General features: G+C 38.4%; 1 protein-coding gene across 1 annotated transcript in view; it reads left to right on the forward strand.

Annotated features, from left to right (window-relative positions):
* Positions 1–21,209, forward strand: part of MIPOL1 (mirror-image polydactyly 1) — a 203,851-nt gene extending 182,642 nt beyond the window's left edge. The window contains exons 11-12 of the mRNA XM_068399133.1: positions 868–1,098; positions 21,143–21,209. Coding sequence (XP_068255234.1) covers positions 868–1,098; positions 21,143–21,209 — 298 coding nt within the window. The remainder of the gene's footprint in view (positions 1–867; positions 1,099–21,142) is intronic.
* Positions 21,210–27,632: the final 6,423 nt, after the last annotated feature.

Here is a 27,632-nt window from a genome sequence, read left to right on the forward strand (position 1 = left end):
TATAAAACTGAATGTGTTGAGTATACGTCCATGGTACTTCAGTGTGAAATAGATGATAAACGCGTCTAGTTTTTGCCTGAGTGAAGCCAAAATAGTGGGTCCAAAGGATCTTGCAAGAAATTGTGGTAGAGGACACTATAGATACTGAAATATCCCGTGACAAAACCCTGATGCTGGCAGGTTACCTGTCTCTGTCTACTCTAGAGAGTCTATTTAAGACACAGTATATTCTAGTACAGATGTTACTAGCTTATTTAAACCAACATCAGGAAATATTTTAAGTTTCCTCTCACAAAAATATTGACCAAGGACCTTTGGAATTGTTTAGCATGGGCAAATCATTCATATTTCTAAGTAATCCTGCTGATTTAATTATTTTAATTTTTGCATTGTAGCATTTTTCTTCCTTTCATTATATTGAAAAATCTGCAATTTTTGCAAATAAGCCCCCTGTAGTTAGTGAGTCTGCTTGCTAAAAGAGAGTCCTGTGTAACACGAGTTAATAACACGTCAGTAACTTACACTGATTAATTCAACTTCATGTAAATCACACTAACAACTTTTTGCTGCAGCTCAAAGATGATCAGGAAGATGCTGCATCTGCAAAATACTACCTTTTAAGTTTTTGTTGAATAGGTTTTTGACTTTTTAAAGTTCTGATAGTTGTTACATACTTCTAGAAGAGCCTTGTGGAAACAGGATGTTCTTTTTTGTTCTCTGTCACTTTTGAAATAAAACTTGTTTTGGTATTAGTGCACGTGGAGGTATATATGATAATGTTAAAAATATTAATTAAACTGAGTGTAGTATTCTTGCAGCTCAGCCTTAGACTGAAACTTAATAATGTGTATGATTTTGTTTTCACAGCTTATACAAATCTTTGTCTGAAGGAATGAGTTTGAAGGACCAGCTTAACTGTACTTTCGGTACTTCGGAAGGTGGCCTGCCAGGCAGGGAGGACGTTGTGACCCTTACCTATTGCCAGATTGAAGATCTGGCAGCTCAGCTGCAGCAAGCTCGATCAGAGCAAAAGGACACAGAGCTGAAGCTCCAGAAAACCCTGGAGGCTTCACGGGAGGCCAATGAAAAAGTTCAGAAGTAAGTCACTTGCCTTCTTTCAAGAAAAATTGCAGTTGAAAACCAAATGAAATGTTGTTTCTCCTGGTATTTTGTCTGTGACTGAAAGTGTGGTAACACTCAGAAAAGGTCCTTTAAAACGATTCCTTCTTTCTCAGACATTCAGCTCGTTACCTACTCAGTGTGAAGCTGATCATTTTAACAGTTTTCTGGTATTATGCAAGTCAGTGTGCCTGTCATTACTGTTATGGAAACTGCTTTCTTCATGTGCAAGGCATAGAGAAAGTGTTTCCATCTCCTACGAATGGTTTTCACTGGTTTTTTTACCCATGACAATCCTATGGCAACAGAGTGTTTGCCTTTATAATTGCATGGTAGAATATTAAGGTTCTCATTTTTCTGTCTGCTGCACATTGGCAGGTTCTGTGCCATGGTAAGTGCTGATGGGGTTGTTTAGTGGTGGCTTCAAAATCTCACAGAAACCAACAGGAAGTGTCTGAATCAGTGAACAGGGACTGTATTCTCTTTCCCATTGTAAGATTCCCTGTTAAAAGGTGACCGAACTCCAAAACTTGAAGTTCATCTCTACTGAAGTCTTTATCATCATGATTGTTATTACTAGCACATAAGCCTTGGAAAGTCTGATTGCTGGGACATAGTTAAACGTGTAGGCAGAGCCTCTTCACAGTCTGGCACTTCTCATCTCTGCATTACATTCATCAGCTGCAAAATAGCCCTCTCACACCCTTCCAAGGTGGTCGATGCTGAACTGATGCAAATTTTCCCATCAGTCCATATTTGTCTTCAACATTAATGTCTGCAGCATATTTCCAGAGTAGCTAGAAATTGGCTTATAATATATTGCAAGGACCTAACAAGAGTTCTTCCTGTTTAAAAAAAAATGCACACTGAGTTCTCCTATTTAAAAAAAATATATTTGTATATTTTTAAAGTTATATGTAACTACATAAAATATATTTAAGAGAGAGGGAGAGAGACGAAAATACATGTTTTCAGTTACCTCTTTAAAACCTCCAGTGGCTGTTTGAAAAGCATTCAAATCTCCATTCTGAACACTTAGATATATTTGAAACTTCAGCAGGTGCGTGCTTGATAAAAATAAACCTACAAAAAATGGTTACAGCATGTTGAAGATAATATTGGCTAAAACTTTCTGTAAACTGTTTAAAGTTGTTATTTCATTTCATTTTATTTATAAACACTTACTAACCATAGATATCTAAGTGAAGGGGTTTTTTTGGTTCTGGGTTTTTTTTAGTGAAACAGCCTTGTTTAATCCCATGTAACCAGAGTGGCTAGAGTAGCAGTGCAGCCACAACCTGAATTAAAGTGGTGGTGATGCACTGCTATAGTGAAAAGAATTTACACAATTTAACATTCTCAACTACTTGAGAAAATTTTGGTCAGGTTAGTTTTCATTATTGCTAAGATCAGACCACTGAGCCTGCAGCAAAATTAAACAATTGGGTGAAGTCTTTTGATGACAATAGCATGCCCTTTCTACCAAGAAACTGTGGAAATGCTCTGTGCGTCTTCCCAGCACCCGGAGTCATCCACCCCCATCTTATAATTCAACCTGCAAACAGATTAAGCAGCTGAGTTTGTGGAAAGTGTGTTTACTTTGAGCTAAGAACCCTTGTGTGACACTATAGAGATTCCTCTGACACCTCTGGGAGAGCTACACAGACACTTCGTACTCATCAGCAGGGAAACCGGGCTGAGAATTCCCAATTTCTTTGTAACCTCAACCGCTTCATACAAATCAGGGTTTGGCAATTAGGCAGGAACTCAGTTGTTAGCTTAGCTGTTTATTTCAAAGATGTAGGATGTTCTACATTTCAGAAAGGAACTGACAATTTATAAACCTGTCAATGGAAAGGCTTCTGGTATTAATTACAGTAGTATTAATTATTAGCACTGTCTTAAAAAGATGCTTATTGTAATTTAAAATGTGACACCACAATTCATAGCCTAAATAGGGTTCTAAAACATCTGTTTTCTTGAATTCTTTTAAATGCCCAAGTAAAATTGAATTCTGACATATGAGGGAAGTATTTTTATCAGCTGTATAAAGTAGTTTCTCAGAATTATTCAGTAAAATATCTGAATAATACAGCAACAGTTAAAAATCAGAAGAGGAGAATAATTATGAACTTCATTAAGAAACAACGTAATTAGAATAATTAAAATAATATTGAAAAAGGATGTACTTTGTATCTTCGTACCACGTAATTTGCTAGTGTTCACTATGCCTTCGCTAATCTGTTCTCTGGCAACACTAAAGAATTTTTTAATATTCTTTAAAACTTCAGTGTTTGCATTCAGCATCATATGCAGAGCTTGAAATAGAGATGTAATTTCTCTGCAGCATTGCCATCATGTCAGACAGTTGTGTACCTACCTGCAATTGTTGCTTTCTAAAGGTGAGATCTGAGTCAGAGTAGTGGTCCTGTGTTTGCCGTCGGGACACAAAGCATCTAAAACATTTCTGGATCCTATCCCACATGAAACAGCAGCTGTGAACCAGAAGGGGGATATAGTGGAATCTGCTTGTAGTGAACTTGGATATAGTAAAATTCTGTTTATACTGCAGTAGGGTGAGATCTCACGTTGGCTCACTGCAATGTGAGATATACAAATTGTGACTGTGTGCTCTTGCCTGTGAAGATGATGCACCTTCCTAGCAGGGGTGGTGGTGTGAAACAGAAAATGTTGGTGCTCAGAGAGTAACCACACAGATTTAACAGTATTTGTTGGAATATATTTTGATTTTGAAACATTGACAATATACATATCACACTTTTAAGAGAGCACTATTCTAGTTTATAAAGCAAATACATATTTTAACTTTCTGGTGTATGTAAATAACTACATGTATATGCACACATAACACAGTATGTATTTATTCAATAGGAAATTATGATAATCTGTGTGATACTTAATATTTTTAACCTATACTCTGTAGAATGGCTATGACTGCAATTTTCTATATTTAATTAATGTTTCTAATTCCCGGTTACAAACAAAGAATTAGGACAAAGGTGCAGAGTTCACCAGGAGTGTTGGCTCGGCGCCACAGGCCCCCTGCAAGTTTGTCCTGCCGTGGAAGCCAGGAGCAAGCTGGTGCAGCCCCAGCAGGTAAATGGGGCTGACCTGGAGAAGGTGGCTGGAGGAGACTGTGAATTAATTAATGCCTCTGCCAGCAAAGGAAGCAAGCCATTTTAAAACTGTCTTTCCTGCTGGAACCTCTGGGATTGAGGAGTGGCTACTGATGTCAGTGAGACCAGAGGAGGTTATAATGTAATAGTAAATCAATATTAGCCAATTATCAGTAAAGGTTGAGGCCACTTTTGATGTGTTTTTTCCAAGAAATGTGCTATTTTTCTGCCACAGCTTTGCAGCTGCAGTGAATTTAAATGCAATTTGTCTATTGAGGGCTTCTATTTTTTCTCAGAATTTAATGATTCTAGCTCAGTAAAGTGTAGCTCTCTGCGTGTGAGCACAGTCACACTTGCACACTCGCATAGCTGTGTAAGGTGGCAGCGGAGGGTGCGTGTGTAGAATTTCAAAGTAATCCTCTAAAAGTAAACACAAATCCACAAAGTAATGGTGCAACACTAAAATATACAGGTATGAAAATAAGCATAAATGGTGAGAAACGCGTTGCTTGTGCACTTTGTCGAGTGCTTACTATGAACAAAGCAAATATATAAGTGATGTAAAACAAATTCTTACTTCATTTGTCCTTAACTGTTTATTAGAGAGACGTCTTTTGTTTTGATTTTGGGGTTTTTTTGTTTTAAGGAAGAAGTCAGGAGAGTTACAGATTTGGATAAAATACTTCAGTGCTTTGAATACGAAAGAAAACTAAGCAATCTTCTTAATAAACAGATGGTTTTATCAAAGGAAATTACTCTCTCTCATAGAAGAAATGCTACCCTTAATAACATTTGCTTTACCTCTTAAGGTGTGATTTTTTTGCCACCTAACTTTCGTTGTTACTGGAACACACCCTTTTTTTGAATAGTCCTGGATTTCCCTCCAGCATTTCTGAACACGCTTTCTCTGCTTTCATAGTTGCTCACTTAGTTTTGTTCCTTAGCTGATGCTGATAAATAAGTCAATCGATGACACAACAAAAACAGTTCTTGCTAGTGTTCAACACAGTTGAAAAGAAAATAAAAATGGAAAGAAATGAGGAGCAAGCATTTATTAAGTGGTTAGAGTCACCCTCTTCTGCAAGTAAAACTAATCTGCCTTCCGAGTACGGGAGCTGTGTGTGTTTCACATCAACATCCAAGACGTTCTCCAGTGCTGGCTGGAGGGTCTAATCTTTCCCAGGATGATCTGAGCAGTGCAGTTCAAGAACAAGAATGAATATTTGAATAATCACACCACAATGTGAGGTGACCCTCCAACGGGGGACTGACCAGATACACATATGGCTTTTGGGAAGACTCTCTGATGCTCTTTTTTAACACAGCTGTGAGAAGAATGTGGCTAAGACCCAGTAGTCTTTCTGGAGTATAGCTGGCAAAGGAAACCATGAGGAAGAGAGAATTTAACACATGGGTGTAAGAGAGTCCGCTTCATTGATGCGATCTGAGGGGAATGTCTAATGACTGGAAGAATCAAACTTGGCAATGAAAACACAAAGCTCTTTTTATCAATTCAAACACAGACTCTAAAGCTGCAGATGGTTACCTCCAGCCTTGCCTATTCAGTGCGGGGTTGTATAAAATGGCACTTTGGTGAATACTAATAGATCAAAACAAAGATTTAATAACATAAAGATGTGGCATTCATTTTTAAATGAGGATACAGGTCAGTGTCTCAGAAAAGAGTGAAATAAGTATCTTTATGTATGGGTCTAAAGTCTCTGGAGATTTTTAACTGCAAACATGATATCTTTAGTGTGCAGATCATATTCAGTACAGCACAGCTATGCAGGGAAAAGGCTAAAAGCAAGATTTCTGAATTATTATACTGATGGAGCCTCTTTGCAACATGCATATGTTGTTAACTAGTTATTTCCCTTTTCAAATCATACCTACATATATTTAGTTGAAGTATAGGTTGTAGCTCATATGCTTTCAGTCACTCCTTGTAGAGAAGAATGGAGCTAGTTAATTAGAAATTACAGGCAGAAGCACTGCACAAAAGAAATAAGTTTCACATTCACCAGGACTTAAAGCTATTTGTTTTGGAGGAATCACCTAATGTCAGATAAACTCGACTGGCTTTATTTAAAATTTCAGAGATACATTTCTTTAATTTTCATATTTCAAAACAATAAATACAATTTAATGTCTTACTTTATTAAGATGTTACATTTAGATGTTCAGACTTCCCTATTAAAACTAGACTGCTTTTTTTTTTACTTACAAAACTGTATTCTGGTGAATGTCAGATCAACACGTTAACTACTGGAGGCCAGGAGTACAGCTTCATAGATATTAATAGTTTCACTGATTTGTGTCAGTAAATAATTTAGTAGATTTCAAAAGTGATTTTGCTTTTAATGAAAACCACTGTGCTGCTGCTCCTGTGAAGTTCTGCTGGGATTGAATAGTTGGTAATCTTTTAATATATAGGGAATAATATAATTGGTGCTGGAATTTTGAAATGTAAAGTAAGTTCTAGTGACTTGTTGAAGAACGTAGATGTAGAGCTAGTTTCTTAGTTGCAGCAAATTGGCTTAACTCTGTTGCTCTGAGTTGCATTCATTTGTCCCAGTTAAGGATATGACCTGTAGTTTACTGAGAAACAGATGCTGATGGGTACATTCAAAAGACGAGCAAGTGAGGACAAAGCGCTAAGAATCTTTTACTTACTATAGCAAGCTATAGAAGTTAATGGTTACGAGAGTTTGTACAGAAGAAAACAGCGAGCCAAGGAAGACAACTCTTGTATCAGTCTAAGATACCAATGAAAATTAGCAATAGTTCCGGACTTTCAGAACTGGATCAAAAGTTATTAAAGGAGATTCAACATGGAAAAAAACTACTTGATGAGGACTGATGTGTTGGCTGCCTCGTGCTATGATTAAAAGCAGATTATAAGCTCCATGAGGCCCATAGGAGATACACAATCTCCACAGGCAGGGTTTTATGGTGTTTAGGAAACCCACACTAGCCATATGGAAGATTCCCAGACACGCAAAACTACCACATACCCCGAAGAATTCTGCAGAGTGCAGCAGAGCTGATGCAAAGTTTCTTTGGCATGCAAGACATGAAATGGAACATGAGAAAGTCTAAAACATAAAATCTAGTAACAATCACATCATATCATATAAGAAAATATTTCCATTAGCTAGGGTAGCAATAACAGGCAGTGTGAATTTATTGGATTTAGGAGCAATAGGCTTGGAAGTAGCCTGCTTTAGGAATTTAGTGAGGAATTAAGACTAATTGAAATGTGTGAAGAAAGTCATGTGTGATCTAACTGAAAGCAGCACATAGTAGGATCAGAATTTATTTAAATTCTTGGAATTCCAAGTTTAAAAACTTGGAATTCTGTGCTAGCACCAGTGACAGTTCTCAGAAAAATTCCCTTCAGACTGCACTAATACACATGGTGAAATGATGAATTAAAAAGTCTTGTAGAGATACCTGTTTGTTGCAATAAAAGAATTGAGTAAGCCAGTGTGGTTCTGTGCAGCCTCAGAAAAATTCAATATATAGAGTGAAATCAGCTTTCTGGGTCTGGAGTAAATAAAATATTGAACTAGTAGTCAAATCTAAGGTGAGCTGAAAAAATTCAGTCACTTGTGGCATATTCTCTGGACTGTTGTAGGTATACCATGTTTCTGTATCTCTAGGCAGACCTTGTTTCCCTTCATAAGGCTAACTTATTATTCATGCTGTACAAAAGGAATTATATCACTTTTGCAAAGTGGTAATGAAATGTATTTTCTGCATTGGATTATATTATCTTTATTGGATGACATTTCACTTGCCAATTTTTGAATTGCATACTCCATGTTACAGCCCAGGTAAAATTTGCAGGCTGTGATGGAAGGAGTGCTTGATAACTTAGTACCACTAATACTGATGACTTTGCAGCCCAAAGAAGCTTGGGTTAGCATAAGCAGAAAACTTCTGACTGAAAAAATACAAAACAATCGACTTTTTCTCTTTTCTGCCTGGATTCCTTGGAGACCCAAAAGGAGAAGCACATGCTGAACCTAAGTGATGCACACTGGTTGCACTGAGATCCACGCAGAGCAGTGTGACCTCAGACGTTTTCTTTCAAAAGCTTCCTTGGCATCTCTGCCCCCCTCACCCCAGTTTTCTAAGTGGTTGTTTGGGAGCAACCATGACAGAGTGGAGCTGAGATTCCTCCTCCATCTGACAAGGTCCTGGTTCAGATCTCCTGTATCTCAGGGGGATGTTTTAGCCATGCAGGTTTGATCTAGGTACTCTCTATTCCTTGCCTTGAAGTAGTACCACATAGCAGAAAATAATGCAGGCTTCTCAGATCAGAGAGCACTGAGTAGGCTACTCACCTCTGAGAAGCAAGGCCTGGTTCTGACATTTTCCTTTAGGGCTTTTTCGCAGTTTTATCCAACGTGTTTTGAACATAAATACAGAGCCAGTATCAGAACACCCATCTCCCATTTTACAGGTGAGCGCCCTCGATCACCAGCTACAGAGGTACATGTTCAGGTCTAATAACATTTCAGATGTTTCTTCTGTAGAAAGTCGTATCTTCAGAAAGAGAAGTAGAACAAGACTCTTCAGCCTTGGAGTGTACAGCTCTCCTGAGAAGTAGCAGATGTGGGTTAAAACAAGTTTTCCTTAGCTTGGCTGGATGCTCTAGCTGATAGTCAGTATAAATTTTTATACTTGTTTTAAAAAGGAGGAGTGGTAGCACTGCTGTTATCTTTGTCACCTTAAAAGAAACAAGTGGCCTCAGGTTAGTTTTAGAGAAGGGCAGCTTGAGGACCTCTGAACAGCTTGGAGCAACACACTTAAAGTGAGCGCCTGAGATTTAAAAAAACAAAAAAAGAACAAAAAAACCTATTTGGCTAGTTTAGGAGCACCCTTCTCCTTAAACTAGTTGTTGCAAATCCCATCCCAAGGTGCTGCCATGCTCTCTGTGCAGTCTGGAGGAGGAATGCACCAGTGCAGAGCACACATGGAGCTGCAGATCCCATTCTCAATACGAGTCCTGAAAGACAGATTTGGTGATGTTCAGAATTACTGCAGCTGAGACCCTTTGTAATACTAATGATTCATAATATCTTTTGACGTTTCGTTTTCATTTGAAGACGGCCCTTAATAGAGCAGTTTGTGGTATCAGTACCAAAAGTCTCATACAGTTATAATGTGTGACATTGCCAGAGCAGATTATGGGATATCGTTCTCATGGATATTTTGGGTGTCATAAATGATAGTGAGGCCGTTAGCATCTGATGGTTTATGATCAATGCCAGGATTATGTTCAGAATGAATTTACCATTCTTAACATACTTAACAGAATGAAGACAAAAAATCCCAACCAAAGGGAATGACAGATAAGCCTTTCCTGCATTCCTTGCCCACCCGATATACCCATTGACTGCAGGAAGTTTCACATGGATGAAGAACGCAAAACTGAGCATACAGTCTAAGTCAAGTATTTATTTTCTTTGTGTAGCTGTGGTTTACATTTACTTAACCTCTGTAAATTGTGGATTGCAGTGCAGATATTGTTTTCTTAAAGTACGGATAGTTACAATATAAATACAAATATTTATCATCATTTGAATATTTATCATCTCAGCCTTTCACGAAAATATAATCAGTGCTGAAACTTTCTCTCAAACACTAAAATGTATTCTGTGAAAGTCAAATGTTTTCAGAGTCAACATAATCACAACATCCCAGTTTTTGACCTGTGTGTTCATTTACAGTTTGCTTATAGGTGCTTCACAGAGATGGAAGTTTGTAGATTACAACATGGTTTTATTGATTTATCAGTAGCAAAATACACGAAGTATACTCAGTAAACTGGATCAGCTAGCACTTGGGCTTGTATTGTATAATATCAGCTTGTTGTGGAATACTTCAGAATAAAATCAGAATGTTGGCATAGTTAACATCACTGGTGTAAACCAGACTTGCAAAGGCTAATATTTAGTAAGACCAATAACACAAACAAATTAGATTTTGAAGTTGTTTGCCCAATAGGAAGAAGCATGCTGACACAGTATTTGTAAGCTTATAGTTAACCATTCTATGACAAATTATTAAATAACTTGAAAGCAGATTGAGTGCTCCTTGAAGAACAGCAAGAAAACTTTTTCTCAGACTTGCTATTTTTTCCAAGACAATAAAATGAGTGTCACAGCAAATAATCATTTGCTTTAATATTTTATATCCAAATAAAATAAGTCCATGGCATTTACATTGCCGTTACTAAATAGTATTTGGTTTGTTTGCAAGAGTCATTTATTTGTGGCTTGGCTGAAGGAATAAAAATAAATTTGTGGTTCTTTCTGTTAATACTCATACTGTTTCTTAACATATGCAAAAGATTGAATACTGTAAATGTATGTACAGAAGCTCAACAAGAAACCCCAGACTTTCTGAAGCTTCTGAATTACATATCTTTTAGAGAATTGCTGGAAAACAGTTCTTTACAGCAACAAATAGAAATAACTGACTAGGCTAGCAAGGTATTTAATTTTAAGCAAACTTGGAATCATTTAAATTTTTCTACTGCTTAAAATTAAGTGTACCTTTACTGAAGTAGGGGCTAGTTCTCCAAGGAAAAAAATACAGTTCATGTTTCTAATCTAATACTGAGTCATTCATTAATAGCCAGATTTTTCCATAAGGCTTTTAATTTTTTTAAGCAATGTTTTGTAGAAAGGCAGCATCAATTGTGTTTATAAGTATGAGAGATAACAACAGCTTTAACCCCATCATTGCCTCCATTTTATTGGCAAGTTGCTTGGCTTTCCCGTTCTACATTTTTGCTGTATGTGGTGTGGGTATAAGGATATAGATCTAAACACTGAGTTGTTGGAAGGCGTAAATCTTTAGGATCAAATTTTATCATTTCAGCTTCAGATTATGGAATTTTTGCTCGTAGAAAGTATCAGAATTCAGCCTTTGAGTGGAAGACATTGCAGGAATTGGAGAGGTGTATAGTAAAATTACTATATTTAGCACTTTATTCTGTGCCTCATAATATATCCATCTCTATCACCACCTCAATCTCTTATTTGATAAGATAATCATATAAATTGTTTGAAGGATGTAACAGATGAACACCTACATCTGAAAAAAGGGATATCCTAAGCAGTGAACTCAACACAAAAGATGTTTCACAGGTCTCTGATTTTAAACACTGAGAAAATGTTTCACGCTATGCGTTTGAAGAATTTTGTGAATCTTGATGTAAAGCCAAATTTTTATGCTTTCATTAGCAGAGATTAAAAGGTTTTCCTCCTACAATCAGTCCCATTCATGTCACCACCAGGCAGAATTGCCGCCAAGGCCTGAGTCTGCAAGCTCACTAGTTCAGAAGAATTAAAGCTGTCCTCAAAATGAGCTGAAGGTCCACTGCTTCTCTCCTGCGTCAGCCTTCCTTGAGAATTCACTCACCTCCCAGAAGCAGGAGGAGAAGCTCATTCTCAGTCAGATGGCAGGAACATGGAGTAAAATAGGCCCAGAAGGCCAGTGAAAAAAAAAAAATCTCATGTGAGTTGTCTTGCTAGAATAGTGTAGAAGACAGTTGGAGACAGTCTGTCTGCCGGCTACTGGAGCAAGGTTACTGAAGCTTAGAAGTGGGAAAGCTTGTTTTTACCTTAATGGCCTTAAATGGCTGATAACTTAGTAAAAAGCCTATGAAGTATTTTAAGGAGCGCTACACACATGTAGAAGACACTTTGGTCTGTGATGCTAAGTCTCAACTGGTATTTTAAAAGCTCATTTTTTGTGTGTAAATGAGCAGTTAGGCATCTTTTCTGGTTTTATCCCTGCATAGGGGACCCCATCGCAACAACACCATAATAGACAAGCTTCATGCTGGTAACATCTATTTATAATATATTGCAAACATTAAGAGGAGGAGAGGATGTTTAACCCATGGATTTTTTTGTTAGTCTACTACTGTGGGAAGACTACTCTTATTTTTTCTTGAAATACTTTTCAGAAGTATGACTAAGTGTGAGTCGCCCTGAAACCAGGAGCAGTCTGTGGGCACCACTGGATCACACCGGAAGGGTGAGGAGTTCACCTACCAGCCTGAGCCTGTTATGAAGGACTTATCACAAGTGGGAGCTTAATTAAATGCTTTCTTCTTACATTCAAACCCGTTTCCATTGTTACTTGTTCTCTCAGTGATATCATAGAAACCGTTCCAGCTTGGGCGATATTCCATCAGTTATGCCAGGAAGGAAAATCTATTGAAATACATCAAACCTATGTAAAAATGATTATTTTTTATGTGAAGTGGAGGGATTTGATGATGGTTTATATGAAGGAATTTTCTCTCCACAAGCTGCAGATTACTCTTGGTCACGAGGGTGGGAGCTGTCTAGAGCCAGCAAGTCTGCATCAAGTTTTGTAAAATATTTGTGGAATCGGGAAAAAAGCTCGTGTTGTCTTTGTTGTTTACGATATCAAGAGGAGTCTGCCAAAGTTGTGCTTTGATGGGATGTACTTGGGAAACAGCCCGAGTAGTACCTCAGTATTTGCAATTTTACAAACTCATTGTAAACAAGACTTGACCAGAACATGCCCAAAAGGGGTGGAACTGGCTTGGCATAGGCAGCTGAGAGGTTCAGACCTGGCTGTACAAGGAAGACTTGTCTGAAACATGCAGAAAGGTGTATGTGGTGGTTTCAGACTAATACTTTTAAAGTTTGTAGTCTTTTAGTAATCCCATTCTCTGCAGATCCTAAAATGTATATCAGTCTGCTGGTCCTGCATTTCATGAGGAATCCTGTCTGTTTTGGGCAGCTTTGAAATAATATTTGGTTTAGATGATAATCATTTTTTGGCATTGCTCTTAAATATTCCTGAAGAGGGGTTTAGAACAAAACAAAATCCTCTAAAAAGTAGGTCCTTTTTCCATTTCCTGAAATACATTTCATCTGGATATAGAATAAGAGAACTGGCTAGTTGTTACCGGTTGACATGGTCCAGAACACGGATTGAGAAGCTGAGAGAGATGGGCTCTGTATCCAACAATTTTAGCCTCTAATTCTGCAGGTATTTATGACTATACTTTTTTTTTGTGCACATGAGGAGCCCAGTTCAGCTCAAGACTACTTATATGTAAAATTATACATGAAAAAGTTTGTGGGTCTTTTCCATTTTCTTGATTCGTTGAGCTTCAGCAAGTCATTTCACTTCTCTGCACGCTATTTTGCCACATGCAAAATACACATAATGCAAAATAGACCTGATGTCTGCCTTTTGAACACTTCACATAAAAGAAGTTCTGACCATCCCTCCATGTTGTGAGCATTTAAAGCAAAGTACATTTGCTTTTCTGAGGTAGTATGACTCTCAAGAAGGTGGGAAACAGTTCAGAGACAGAATAAGCTTGCCTCTGATTCACGGTGCTCTGATACCAAACGTCATTGCCAACGAGCAGGACTAGTATTCATCAGGAGTTGATAGGAAGTAGTATTTTTCCCTCTTCAAACGAATAAGCACTGGGACAGAATATTTTCTATAGGAAAGATATATTAGCGTAAGGTAAAACTGCTAGCTTTTCCTAAGCAGATGACAGAGACGTCCAGGAAGTATTTGGCAAGAAAATCCAGGAGACCCTTGCCTGTTTATATCAGCACAAGGTTTGTGGAAATAATGTCACTGTAAGGAGTAGGCTTCGATGTCAAGATTTCTCCTGAAAAAGAGACCAGCTGTGACCCCAAATGAGTGGAAACGGTAACTGTCAGTGCTAAAAGTAATTCAAGCTTATGGAAGGAAGTGTGTAAAAGGCTTTTCTTGCACAAATAGAAGGAGTAAACTGCATAAAATTTGCATATAAACTGTTAGACTCAAGCTGGAGTAACTAGGTGAAATTCTGTGATCTGATTAAATAATCTGATCAGTATCGTTTGGCCATCATATGCCAATATATCCTCTATTTTAATTATTGCTAATTTTTTAACTTTTTAATATCAGTCACATGCACAGATATGAATGGTCCATCCAATAGTAAGAGCCTCTGCCTGGTCTAAATGGTAAGCATGTTGTAGATCTCAGTTTACTGAAACATAGATGAGGTTATAACATAGTGTTTTCAAGGTTTGTTTTTCTATCTCATAAGCTCATTTATTTTAGGCAATCAGTATATGCTGTCCTGAGAAAGCATTTGAAAGCAGAGGGGCAATACCTTTCACAAAGTGGCATTAAATCCAGCATAGATGCAAAATCCTGATTCTGTATTATCCTGTACTGTGCAGCAATCTACATCAATGCAAAGCAGGGTGAAATGCTGTCAAAATAGACCAACTGTGTTTACCGCTCACTTTTCCTGCTGCTAGTGATGGCACAAGGTGAATAGTAATGGTGAGCTAGCTCATAATCTTCCAAACAGAAGGTAGAGAGCAAACAATTTGAAAAGATTAGTTATTGTGGACCACAGATAAAGGCTTAATATTTTAGCCAAGGCCTGTGTAAGCCAGGTTTATTTTGAAATATGTCTGCTGTCAGGAGCCCAACTGGCTGTATTTACTTCTAAGTTTAATCATATACAGAATTACTCTTTTGGGTTGAGAAGACGCTGAAAGGGATTTAATAGGAATGCCTGTTTTGCGACAGTGCTTTTCAGAGGCAGAATGGTTTGCCCTGCCAAATGTAAGGCCTGTAAGTTTAATGGAACATACTTTTTGGAGTGACATTACAAACAGTGTTGGGCAGGCAGGAATTGGCGACGGTGCCTGGAGTGATTAGATTCAACACTGTGGTCTACCACGGTTTAGAGCTCGCTGATGCTGCTAAATCAGTCTCTAAGACTTGTGTCTTAAGACCAGAAAGGACCATTAATACCGGTCAATTCAGCCACCTGTCTAACACAGGGCACCGAATTTTACTTGGTAATTCCTGCATCAGGTTCAAAACCACTGCTGAACTCCAGTATGTCATTTAGAAAGATGCCCAGTCTCCGATCCAAAAGATGCAGAGGGAACTTTGTTAAGCAGAGAGAGGCAGCCTCGTGCATCTGAAGCACATGTAGTCTTTACCACTATGGTGATTTATGAAGGAATTGTCACAGACTGGTGTATGACTGTTAAATGCAACCGGAAACATTTTTTAGTGAGTCAGTTAAAAATTATTGTTGTTCAAAAGGTAGGCTCTTGAGGTGGCAAAAATAATACCTGAATTGAAGAATACGAATAAAGATTCACTGAACCACCCAGAGGCAAGAGGGCGATGCCTCTGTAGCATGGTAGATGATAGGCCACTCACTGCGAGGTGATACCCTTGTATTCCAGGCTTTGCCCCAGTGAATATTTAAGCATTTTATTCAATTGGAGCAACTTCAACATTTGAAACTGAGAACAAGCCACCCAGCACCCAGTGTCAGTGCAGTGCTGCTCCCTTGAGAGGGGAGCAGCTGGAGTCCAGGTCCCCCATGCAGATAATAGAGCTGAAACAGTTTCCTCCAGCCTCTTGAATAAATGATCCTATTCAAGTGACTGGTTTCTGGGTGAGACTAGTATCACAGCAGCCTCTCTTCTCCATGTCATTTGTTTCTTTGACTTTTACAGAAAGTGCCTGAAAACAAGTACTCCATTTAGGATTCAATGAATTATATCCAAAAGGAAGAATGAAGGAAAGGAGAGGAAAAGGAAAGGAAAGGATTTTTTTTATTCTGAGATGAAATAAAATTAATTTGTTTGTATGACCACTCACCGAACAGTCAGTTATTCACTGAGCTCTGCTGCTAAACTGCTTGTAATGCTTTTGTCCAACACATTTTATTTACCTAATATATTTTCAAATGCTTGGTTTCTAAAGAAAATTAGTGTTAGCAAAACACATTCCACAAGAAGCCAGAAATCACGCAAGTAAGGCCATCTTCATAGCCTGAGCCTAATCTTATCTACTGGAAAGATAACCAAGGGTTATAGTTTACATTTATAAGCCTTTATATAGCATTTCAAAATCCATGAGTGTTTTGTTTTTATCACTTAACTCCTCCACCTGCAGGTAGAAGCTATTGTTTTCGGCTCGTCTATGTATTGCTTTGCAGATTAGGACATAGGCTACTTGAAGGATGCCCTTTTCTTTCAGCTGGATATCCATTTTGGCTATTTCTGGGGCATGATGCCCTGGAAGATCACTCTGTGACTGTATAACTGTCATATTCAGAACTCATGGATAAAGGCCACTGCTGTCCTCTGAGGTGAGTTCCTTTGGCAAGAGGTGGAGCAGTGTGGGAAGATGTACTGATCTATATGTTTTTATGCAGTTGCAGAGTTTTTACTGACTCCAAGCTACAGTTTAGAGCTAGACTTCTTCAGCAGAATACATGAAAGAGGTGAGCAAGCCAGAAAGGTGCATAAGAGTCAGCACTAGAGACCAGTACGTAACATTTTTTGCAGCTATGCGTCCAGCTTCTGGGCTTCCGGAACAAACTTCTCTATCCCTAAGGATTTTAAGTCTGCTTTATGGAAACTGATTCTAAAACCAAAATGATCGATACTCAAGGGAGTAAAGCTCTGTAAGGCTTTGCTAAAAATCAAAGCAGATTATCAGACAGTTCAGGAGCTACGTAAGAACACTCCATATAACAACATAAACTCCATACAGGCATTTTGTCAGATGAATGCATAGGTGATAAAAGAACACAATTTGAAATAAGTGGAAAAGCAGTTGAGAACGGTTGAGAATTTGTCTTGAGGAAGACATATGTAGCAATGTTCTTTTTTAGGTAGCATTCATCTGAAGATGAGGACCTTCTTAAAGCTTAACAACACTTTTAAAAGTACATCTTCAAACTGGTAATTTCATAGCAGTAAGCCCCTCAAGGAAATCTTTTTATTTCTGTCTTTATTTCTGTCTTACCTGATGAATTCCAAATTTGTATTGAGGAAGAACTAAGCCACTACAATTCAAGACTCTTCACAATGATGCATCTTTTGCTAACTTAAAAATAATGATGGACCTGATTTTGTGGGGTTTTTTTATTTTTCCATTTCGTGTAAACGCTGAGATGAGCATTAAAGAAGTAGGTAGTGTAAATAAAGAATATTTCTAGCTCTCATCTTTGTGCTTTTCATGGACATCAGGTGCTTTTCATGCTTTTATCTATCCCTAAAAACACAGGACTTTTTGACTTTGAGTGTGTGCAAGTCAGTATAAATAAAACCAAAGTTGTACCCATCCATCTGAATACATAGTTTATTCCTGTATTTTATATGCCATTTTGTACTCATTTTGCATGCACACACACAGTAATTGTGTAGAGAATGCTGAAGTGGCATTTGCTAAGAGAATTTATTTGTAAAGAGACAGATTTTCTAGAATTATTTAAATACCAAGAAACAATGAAGGTCACCTACTGGGATTTTCCAAAATCTCTAAGCAAGAAATTGAAATCTGTGAAAATGAGGAGTGAGACCTTAAGAGGCTTTGTTGGACATTCCTAAACATGTCTGTATGTCCTTGCACATTTGGACCTTCAGCGCTGCAGCTGAGTTGCCCACCATATCATGCTTGTGTCTGACCTAAAACACAAGCTGCAATACTTTCTTCTTGAATTACTTGTTTGGTAAAACAAATTCAGTGAGCATCTGTCTTACATCTCAGGAGAAGATGGTGTCGTATTGTGCATTTAATTTATACTGTGAGGACTGTTTCCTTCACAAGCAAAAAGACAAATGTCTTTTGTTAAATCTGTCTTAGTACACGGTCAAACATAGTTAGTATTGCTTTCAGTTAAGTAAAATATGGTGCAATTATACTGGCAGATACATCATGATTGTACAAAGTAATACAAGTTGCTTTCTTTAGGTCAGTGTCTTCCATATTTTGAAAACACTGCAAACAGTGAGACTTTTAGGGTAGTTCCCAGCACCTCCCATTCATCTGTTTAGATATTTAAGTTACCTTTGATCTTGAGGTATAAGACTACTCCTTCAGTTTACCGCAGATTAAAATGCTCAGCCTCCAAAAGGAGCTGCCTGCAGCATCCCACCAGGCTGAGTACAGAGCCTTATCAACAAGGGGTAGTTCCACCACCCTCACCCCTTGCAGGTAGTACCTCAGTGACACAAATGGCCTTGCTAGCTGCCTTTTATTACCCACAAAGAAAAATGTTGCTTAGTGTGAGTTGAGATGGCAGAGTTGGGCCCTTGGTGAACAAAGAGTCCAGGATTATCGTTCCGAAAAGCCTCCTGAGGCCTGTATCAAGAGTTATTAACCACTGATTCAGCCGATGATAGCTTTATTTTGTAGGCTTAAGTGGGATTTCAGTGGTATATTGGGTCTTCTGTCTGTGTAGGGGTGAATTTTGCCCTCTGATATTTTATCTTATGAATAGCTGTTACAGTTTCTCTTTTACATTAGTGTTTAAATCTCTTTCAAAGGTATAGTTTCTTAATCCTCTGCTGCTTTTTTTCTTTCTTTCTTCTGATGGAGAATAAATAAATTTGCAAATCCACACATGACTGAAACAAAAGGCAAATAAACCCCGCACGGTTTGTGTTTGGTGTGGGATACCTCATTTTGATGATTTCAGTCATCGTTCATTTGAAAAGCAGAAGCTATGATTGTTAAGCCTCATTATTTTCAATGAAGCCTGACAGTTTCAAGGTTAAACAGAAGACAGCTACTTTCATCCCAGTGGTATTTCTCTTCAAACATGGGCAGCTCTTCGCTAACTTGTCTGCTCTGGTGTGCAGTGTCATCACTTGGTCACAGAGTGGTGCACGTATAAGCCCAATTGCAGGACAGTGTGTAAGCAGTGACCTCCAACCTATGTCTCCCCAAATGAAACCTCAGTTGTTGAACTCATTTTTCCCCCTCTTCTATAAGCCATGCGGTATTTCTTTTTAACTGAACAGTGATTTAAATAAGCCATGATCTCAGATTTTACTATTGTTCTGCTGTCTCCCAGAAAACAATTTGCAGCCCAAACCTCCTGTTTGTCCAGACAGTTTGAAATGTTTCTCCTGTGCTTTATGTCTCTGAATCACATTAGAGAGGGTGCTAGTGTGAGAGAGAGACTTCCAGTGATAGTTAAAGCAGCTGCAAAAGCTGCAATGCTGCTGAACATACGTGCTATTAAAAGTGAGAACTGATCCACCATTGCTTTCTGAAATTGCACATGGACTAACAACGGATTTAACGAGGAAACTTCTCAGTAAGAGAGGCCGAGGAAAATATGACCTATTAGTAACTGAATTAAAACCCTTAAAACCCAGAAAACATCGATTTATCCACTGTGAGAAAACTTTCAGGAGCAAATAACTTGTAAAAGCCCTGACTTTATGCTTGCATGGACTCACTGCACTGAGTTATGACTGTCTGGGTGTTGCCTCCATAAAGATGAAGACATGCAGTAGGAGTGTGTTAGAAAAACAGGAAAAATGCACTAGTTGGTTAAAAAGGAAAAGCGATACGTAGAGAGAGGAGTAGCTAAGCAGTAGTTTTTCACCTGTGCTTTCACTCCTTTAGAGTCCCTGTGGAACAGCTAGAACCAGCTGAACTTTCCACATACATTTCCTGGTGTTTGATAATTACATTAGGGTGGTGAATTCTTAATCTCGTTTCAGGAATTAAGTCACCTGGTGAGTACAATGAAAGGTGTAGCTTCTTGGTTCTTGGTGGTTCCTGGAAAACAAGAGTGTTTCGATATATACCGTGTGTGTTAGTCATAACTTGTGGCAATAAATTCAAGACATGTTAACTAGTTTTCCTGCATTGAAGTTACTAATGCATCCATGAGATAAAATGAATTTTGCAGTTTTTATAAAGCTGTGCTATTTTTATTTCCTATCTACATTCCTCATGTTGTATAATATATTAAAAAAAAAAAAACCTACTGTCTTTTCAGAGAAGAAAAAATAGTCAACTTTGCAACAGTGAATACAGCTATTTGAACCTGCAACTTTTTTTATCCATTATGGAAGTTGTGTGTATAATATGCTGGGCATGGTTCTAAAAGTGTTCTACTACACACAGTGTCTGCTTTTATATAGCTAGTTTATTTGTGGGAAAGCTTTCATTGAAAGATTCCATAAAATACAGATAAATTGAATAAATAGCTTGAATGCATGATTACTGCAGTGCTGAAGATAAATGTGTGCAAATGGAAAACCCTGAAAAAAATTCAGCTCTTTGCATTTGCCTACATACTTTAACAAAAAGAAAGAACAAATTAAGCCAGTGAGACGCTGGACATGGTTATAGCCTGTGCCTTAAAACTAAGGGAGGATTAGGCGGCTCTCTGTCCTACTTATTTACACTGTTAATTTTTCTGTGATTGTGTCGACGTAATAATCATATGGGCTGCCTTCAAAATATCATCGTCCACATCCTCAGAAACTTGGCTTGTTGAGCATTTTTAAGAAGTTTTTCACATAAAACACATGGGGTTTTAGGCATAAATTTATAAACTGGACAATAAAAGTATCTGTTGGATAACAATGGGCAGGGTATTTTTTAAGGGGAAATAAGAGCTAAGTGTTACATTTAACAAAAGCCATGGACCACTCATATTTTTAAAAGTGCAAAAAATTGAATGTCCTGCTTACACCGAAGTGTATATGTGCCACAGGATTGCTGCGCAGGGTTCTGTGTTAACGCCTTATGGGGACCTCAGATACTACATATACTACAAAAGAGAAATGAGTTGATATATATCACTGACTGCAAATGAGTTGGGTTGTAGGTTTAAAAGTTTTCCGTAAGTTGTCTGCATTTTCCCTTAATGTCTGTCTTTTACAGTAGTGCTTTGTTTCTGAGCGTGACCACCACCAGGACAGCTTGGTTCAGTGCAAACACTGTCTCTTTCAGCCAGAACATTCCTAACGTTAGCTTCCTTTTTTTTTTCTCTCCTCTCCCTCTCCCCTGCCCCCTCTCAGGTTGGAAAGGCTGGTGGACGTCCTGAGGAAGAAGGTTGGAGCAGGGACCATTAGGACCGTGATCTGATTGAAAGCTCTAGTCTAAGGAAGCATTCACATCTGGTGACCAGGCTGCTTCATTCAGCACTGTGTAAACACTAAAGCCTTAACTTAGCAAACAGTTGTTAGAAGTGGGACACTCCAGCGACATTCCAAGCTGAGATAAAATCAAATCATAAATGTTTAACTACTTTGCTGCTGAGTTCTGTGATTTGTTGAAATGTTTCACTGCAAACATATATTTGTTTTTAAGCAGATGCATTGTGGCACTGTGTACTGTGAAAAATTATGCTTATTTTGACAGTCTGTCCTCTCGGTGTTGCTAGACTATAGTCTGCTGCAAGGCACAGCTTGATCATGTTTTCAAATACTGCACGCTTCAGGTGCAAAATCCTGCAAAGCAGTTTCAAAATTTAAATCCTTTATGTTGTTTGTGAGACTGCAAACACTCCAGTATTTGTATGTTAAATATATTAATTGATAAAGTAGGTTCACATTCAAGAAATATTTCTGGCTAGCATATTGGAGATTTTTTTAGTCCTTATTCGTAGCCCACTGAATTGCAGCTAGTGACTATGGCTACGTCTAAGGGAAGGATACACGTATAGCTTCATACAATGGTTGAATAGCTACTGCTAGTACATGGCATTTTCAGCACACATTAAAAATAAAGGTACAGTTAGGTTTCACTGGAGGTACAACTTCATAAATTGCAACATGAAAGCTTTGTGACATCATACAGTATCTCAGACAGCAGGGAAAGTTTCCTGCATTTTTAGTCACTCCTCTGTCCTTTCTCTCAAATATTCAGAAATCACCTTACAGAGTCAAAATTCTCCTTTTCAGTGTCAGGTGGGTCCCTCACCCCTTTCCTACAAGACTTTTTGCCTGCTTCTTCTAGACCTCTGATTGCTTTGCACTGCAGGAGTACCATCCAGGTTGGATTTGAGGCCAGACTGCCAACCCTCTGCTTTGTGGACTCCTGAAGTGCCCTGGGACTGAAAACAAAGGCTGAAGGATAGAATTCTACAGGGAGGGGAGAAATTGAGGGGTGGAAAGGAAAATTGGAGGTACACAGACTTTATAGACCTTACAGATACAGGAGAGTCAGACCTAAAGTTATATTTGTGACCCAAACATCTCCCTGTATTTGGTATGTCTTTGTCACATGACCAAAGGTGAGCAGAAGGGTCAGGTCTCTTCTTTATAAGCACTCTCTTATAAACCTGCTCAAGAAGGCAGCTGTAATCTCTAAGCTGCCCAAATTCAGTAATGAATCTCAGGAGCACAGTTGGCTTTGAGCTACTCCCAGGACCAGCCAGCTCAGGCAGGGTGGATGTAGCTTCTAAGGCTTCCACTTGCCTACTCTGCTTTGTGTTTAATAGTGTTATGCTGTCTTCTCTCTTAATGTTTGCTTGTACAGATGTCAGGATAGGGCAGTGTAGCTGAAGAAAATGAAATTTTTATTTTGCATAGGGGGAGACATTTCAATGCTTGTTTTTTCCTTTCAAGCACTTCCGTGTTAAACCTTCATCATCTGCAGACCTAAGCTCCTCCTAGTTTGTCGACCAAACCTAACCCCTTGCAGGGAGATGAGTAGCATTCCTCCAAGCCAAATTTACCCAAGTCACTTATAGAAACTTCTGAAGTGCTCCTTTTTGACCTTTGGTCAATCCTAAGACAGCCAGTGAGTCTGGAGTCTCTCCCCTATACTTATTCAGTGGGAAGAAAGTTTAATGCTTCCAGACCAGAGGACTGTCACCCCCCAGCTCCCAGCCCCTTCCCCACCTCCTGTGTGCTGCTGTCCAGCACTTGGGTGACTCAACCGCTCTTTTTCCTACTGTCCTTATTGAGCTTTAGCACACTTAGTGAAAGACAAGATCTCCTGAGCTGTCAGTGCCGTTGAACCATTTCTGCTCTAAGGAAGTGGTGAGGAAGGAATAAAGATAAATGTAAGGACTATCGTACTGTGCTAGAACAAAGGTCCAACTAGCCCAAAGATTGCCTTTGGCAATAACCAGTAGAAGATGCCTAGGAAAGGGCATAAAGTCAGGCGGGCACTAGTGACCTTTCTCCCAAATGCTCTCGCAGCAATTTGGTATTCACGGGCTTTCTGAGCCAGGGGTAGTGTCTTTGTATTTAGCAGCAATTTTTCATGACCTGTTTTTGAATCCATTTAAACTTTTAGTATCTACTTGTTTCTGTCGTGAGGACTTATGCAGTTAATGATGCACTGAGTGAAGAAATATTTCCGTTTCTTTGTTATGAACCAGCATTTGCTATCACCTAGTTTTTGTATTAGAGAAATGGTGAACAACAATTCCCTGTTCATATTGTTTCCAAGTCCCTTGTGATTTTACGTATTTGGCATCCTTCCCCCACTGTCTCTTTTCCAGAGAGAACCCCTAGTCTCTTGTAAAGAAGCTGCCTCATGTTTTTAATTGGCCTTGTCATGCTAATCTATTTCTTTTCCAGTTCTGCAGTGTTTTCACTGAGATACAACCAGCTTTGTGATGCCTGGTATTGTCACCATGATATTGTATGTTTTATTATATATGCTGTTTGTAATCATTTTTAGCATTGGATTTGCTTTATGACAGATGATTTCTTGGAATTAATATTTCTGTAATAATAGCAACAACTCTAGATCTCATGCCTCAGTTATAATATTCAGCTCAGAGTTCATCAGAGGGTGTATGAAGACAGAACTGTTTTCTGAATAACTTTGCATTTATGGGTACTGAATATCATCTGTTGTTTTAGCGTGCATTCGCAGGTGACCATGAGCTCCTATTCCATCTCTTCTCACAGCTCATCTTTACTATGCACAACAACACAGTATCATCAGCATCTCCATGCTGAATATGGTGATATGAAATATCACCATCTCCAAATTAACCCCCCTTTCAAGGTGATTTCTTAGTTAAATCGAACAACATGGGCTTTGGGGCAAAGATGCCTGTAGGACAATAAGGTAACTTTCCTTCACTGTGAAAATGATACATTTATTCTTACCTATTGTTTTAATCTAACTTTTAACTACTTATTTTTCCATGTAAAGATCTTCCCTCTTACTCCTTGGTAGCTTTGATCAGGAAGCTTGTTTGCTACTTTGGAAATGCAAGTTTATTAAATCAGGGCTTGTTTTCCATGCATGAATGTGCTAAGTTCCTCCTTCCTCCAGGAGTATCAAGAAGTCCTCACCTTGCCCCAAGTCTTTCCGCCTCTGAGCAAGTAATCTTGTGAATGCAGCCTTCATACAGCAAGGCTGTTTTACCTCCATCCTCTTGTGTCAGCTGGCTTTGTTTAGGAAAGTAGGATCAGCCAGGCAAAAGCAGTCTAGCAGGCTTCATGTCAGATATGTCTGGTTGTGGGTAATACTCCATTTGGTAAAATTAGCTGATAATTTTGCTTCAAATTTTTCCTTTTGACACATTGTACCTAAGTGAAAAAATACTTCCTGACTTTGTCTTATGTCTTGTAACAAGTAGCCTGAAATTCAGTGAGTTTTTCATTTAGGGTTTTTTATCATTCTGTAGATAAATGACTTTGAATCATAATTAAATTAGGTATTGGTTTTTAAAATTCAGCTAGAAATGTTTGTCTTCTTGAAAAGGACCTTGGGAAATTTACTGTCCTGAGAAGCAAAGATTTGGAAATGGTCGGATTCTCACTTTTCCTTGCTAACAACCTGGTGTGTGGTCTTTAGCAAATCCCTTAGTGACAATCATAAAAGGTATGCAGCCCCTGAAGAGGTGCCTGTGCTCCTCTGGGGAGTTTGTAAAAGCATCTGTGTGGCTAACGGCAAGACACTTTCACTTCTTCACCAGCTGAAGTGAACAGCAAAAGTCACACAGGTCCAGTAATACAGGCCCAGCCTTTAATGCCCTCGGGTGAATTTCTGGCCCCATTGAAGCCAGTCTGAGTTTTGCCTTTCAGTGTAACGAGGGCAGGAATTCTGGTCTGGTGTGTAGAAATAGGCAATAATGATAACAAGGTTTAATTGGCTTTTATCATATAGTTTACTCATTGGGAATTGATTGATGTCCACACAGAGCTCTGAAGGTGAGAAGAGGCCTGCCCTATATAGCAGAAAAATACAATTGTCACTTCTGTCCTAATTTATGAGAGAAGGATGAGATTGCATCAGATTATGTACCAGGAGTAGCAAGTAATTTGCCTCCTGATGGAACAGCAGTTCATGATGAAACGTGGCTCACCAGGCAACGCTTATGGTGACTGTTGTAATTACTGATCAAATCAGTGTCCCTGCTGCCTTGAAGAGCACTGAGATGCTCAGAAATGTCCTTCCCCTGTGAGATTTTGTGTGCTTCTGTTGATGATCCTGCAGCACGTTATGCCATTTCTGGTATATGCCAGGGTAAAATATGTAAATAGCATCATGTTGGCTTGGGATAAGAGCGTTATTAATGCTTTTCAGCGCTATAGTTATATTCATAGTAAGCCTTCCCTAAGCCCTCACTAATTAACAATATTGTGACAAACCAACTTTAACAGAAAAGAACTGTGGACCTTTAGTCATTTAGTACTGTTTTTCATTCAGCCCAGAGCCCAAAATTGGTAGCACGGTTTTCTGTACTAGTTCAGAGCCAGGTCAGTCTTATTAGTGGAATCCTGTAGATGAAGTTGGTTTGATTCCTCTTTAAATATATTCACAAGAAAGTAAGATTCAGTAGTTAATCATTAATTTGGGGAATGTTAAATCTGCTTTTATAAATAAGCCATCATATTGAAATAGTTTAGTAATGTCAATATGTTGTCACAGGCGCATTTATTTATTTATTTATTCCAAATCACAGGACTTTCTACAAGATACCTTAATTTTCAAATTAAATGATTTTATAAATGTCCTTATCAGGTGATCAAGATTTCTAACATCTTTAATCCACATACACAAATGAACTTGCTATCTAAATGTCAGGATTTCTCTGTGCCTTTATTTTCTTCATTCAGAATAATTCCAGATGAAGGCTGTTAGGTTTGTTGGTTTTCTTCTTTTTAATTTGTACCCCAGAAGATTTTCCTCTCATGCAAGATATAAACCGTGAGGCACAGGAAATCACTGACCAGCAGTTTCTCTGATACTGTGCTTGCTGTGATCGCAGCGTTACATGTACTGACTCTTATCACTGTACCATTTCACATCATGTCTGCAGAACTGGACTTTCTCTATTTGTTCTTCTCATGCATTGGTAAATAAAATGTATTCACAAGTCCAAAAAACCAAAGTGGTGTTCTCATACTAGGTTGATTATAAGTCAGCTGTTGAGTTACAGTGGTCTAAACATTTCATTCTTCAGTTTTGTTGGGAGCACACGTGTTCTGGGAGGATTTTAAACAAATACTTGAAATGGTTGAAAGATTTACATTGCCAATGCCTAGCTAAATATGTAGTCTTTAGAAAAGACATGGTTTATTTTGGCACCATTTGAAAAACTCAAATATTTTAGACATTTGTTAAGTTTGAGCTTGCACATTTGAACTGAAAGTTTGCATTCCAAAATTGCATCTCGGGTTACCTGTCTCTCTCTCTTTTGTGTTTCATAATCCCTTTATTAGAATAGTCTTTGCAACAGGAGTTGCATTTTGGGGTTGTGTGGTTTTGGGGGTTTTTTTGTTAATTGTAAAATATTGCCATTAACTTAGTCAATTTTAAGGTAACATTTACCTGCTAACTCTATTCAACTAAACATCAGAAATGCAATGCCAGAAGTGTTTTCAGAATTTAGGGCATGTTGGTAGCCAGGACTAGCTTGTAAAATTAATCAAATACAGGAGTAGTGGCCAAATCCTGCAGTGTCATACTATGTACTGTGATGAGTAAGTACTAACCCTGATGATGAGTGCAGGGCCAGGCAATAAAGAAAACAGGCTGAAAAGGTGTACTGGACTGATAAAATAGAATAGCTCAAGGAAATAGAAAAGCTGTCTTTCACCTGGAGTTGGTTTTCTTTTCCTTCCCTTGACAGAAGGGAGGGGCAGGGGCAATGTTTAGTCTAATTTTTTATTTTTTTAAAAAATCACCTTTTATTTTCTCATAAGTTTTAACCTGAAACTAGTGCTGAAACATAAAAAGTTGAGAATGTATAAATTGAAACCACCATATTTTGTTTAAAGCCTGCAAGAACCCCCATTCAACAAGTCCTGGAGCACACCGTCAAAATTGTGCACGTGCTTTGGTGTGTTGCCCAGCCAGCCACCAGCTGCAAAGGGTCACACTCTTTCTGAGAAGCTGTCATCAGGAGGAGTTTGGCATGTTTCCTCCATGGTTACCTTGGGCCAAAGATAAACAGTGTCACATTCACAGAGGTTCATCGTTATTTGAATGGCTTCTGAACATGAGAGAAGCAGATCCATTGTCATATGGTAAAATAGCAATATGCCGGGTAGAATTGGCCACAACTGCTTCCCAGTGGCCATGCTAAAGTAA

Source organism: Nyctibius grandis, chromosome 4, assembly GCF_013368605.1.
Source record: "Nyctibius grandis isolate bNycGra1 chromosome 4, bNycGra1.pri, whole genome shotgun sequence".
In the NCBI taxonomy this organism is placed as follows: domain Eukaryota; kingdom Metazoa; phylum Chordata; class Aves; order Nyctibiiformes; family Nyctibiidae; genus Nyctibius; species Nyctibius grandis.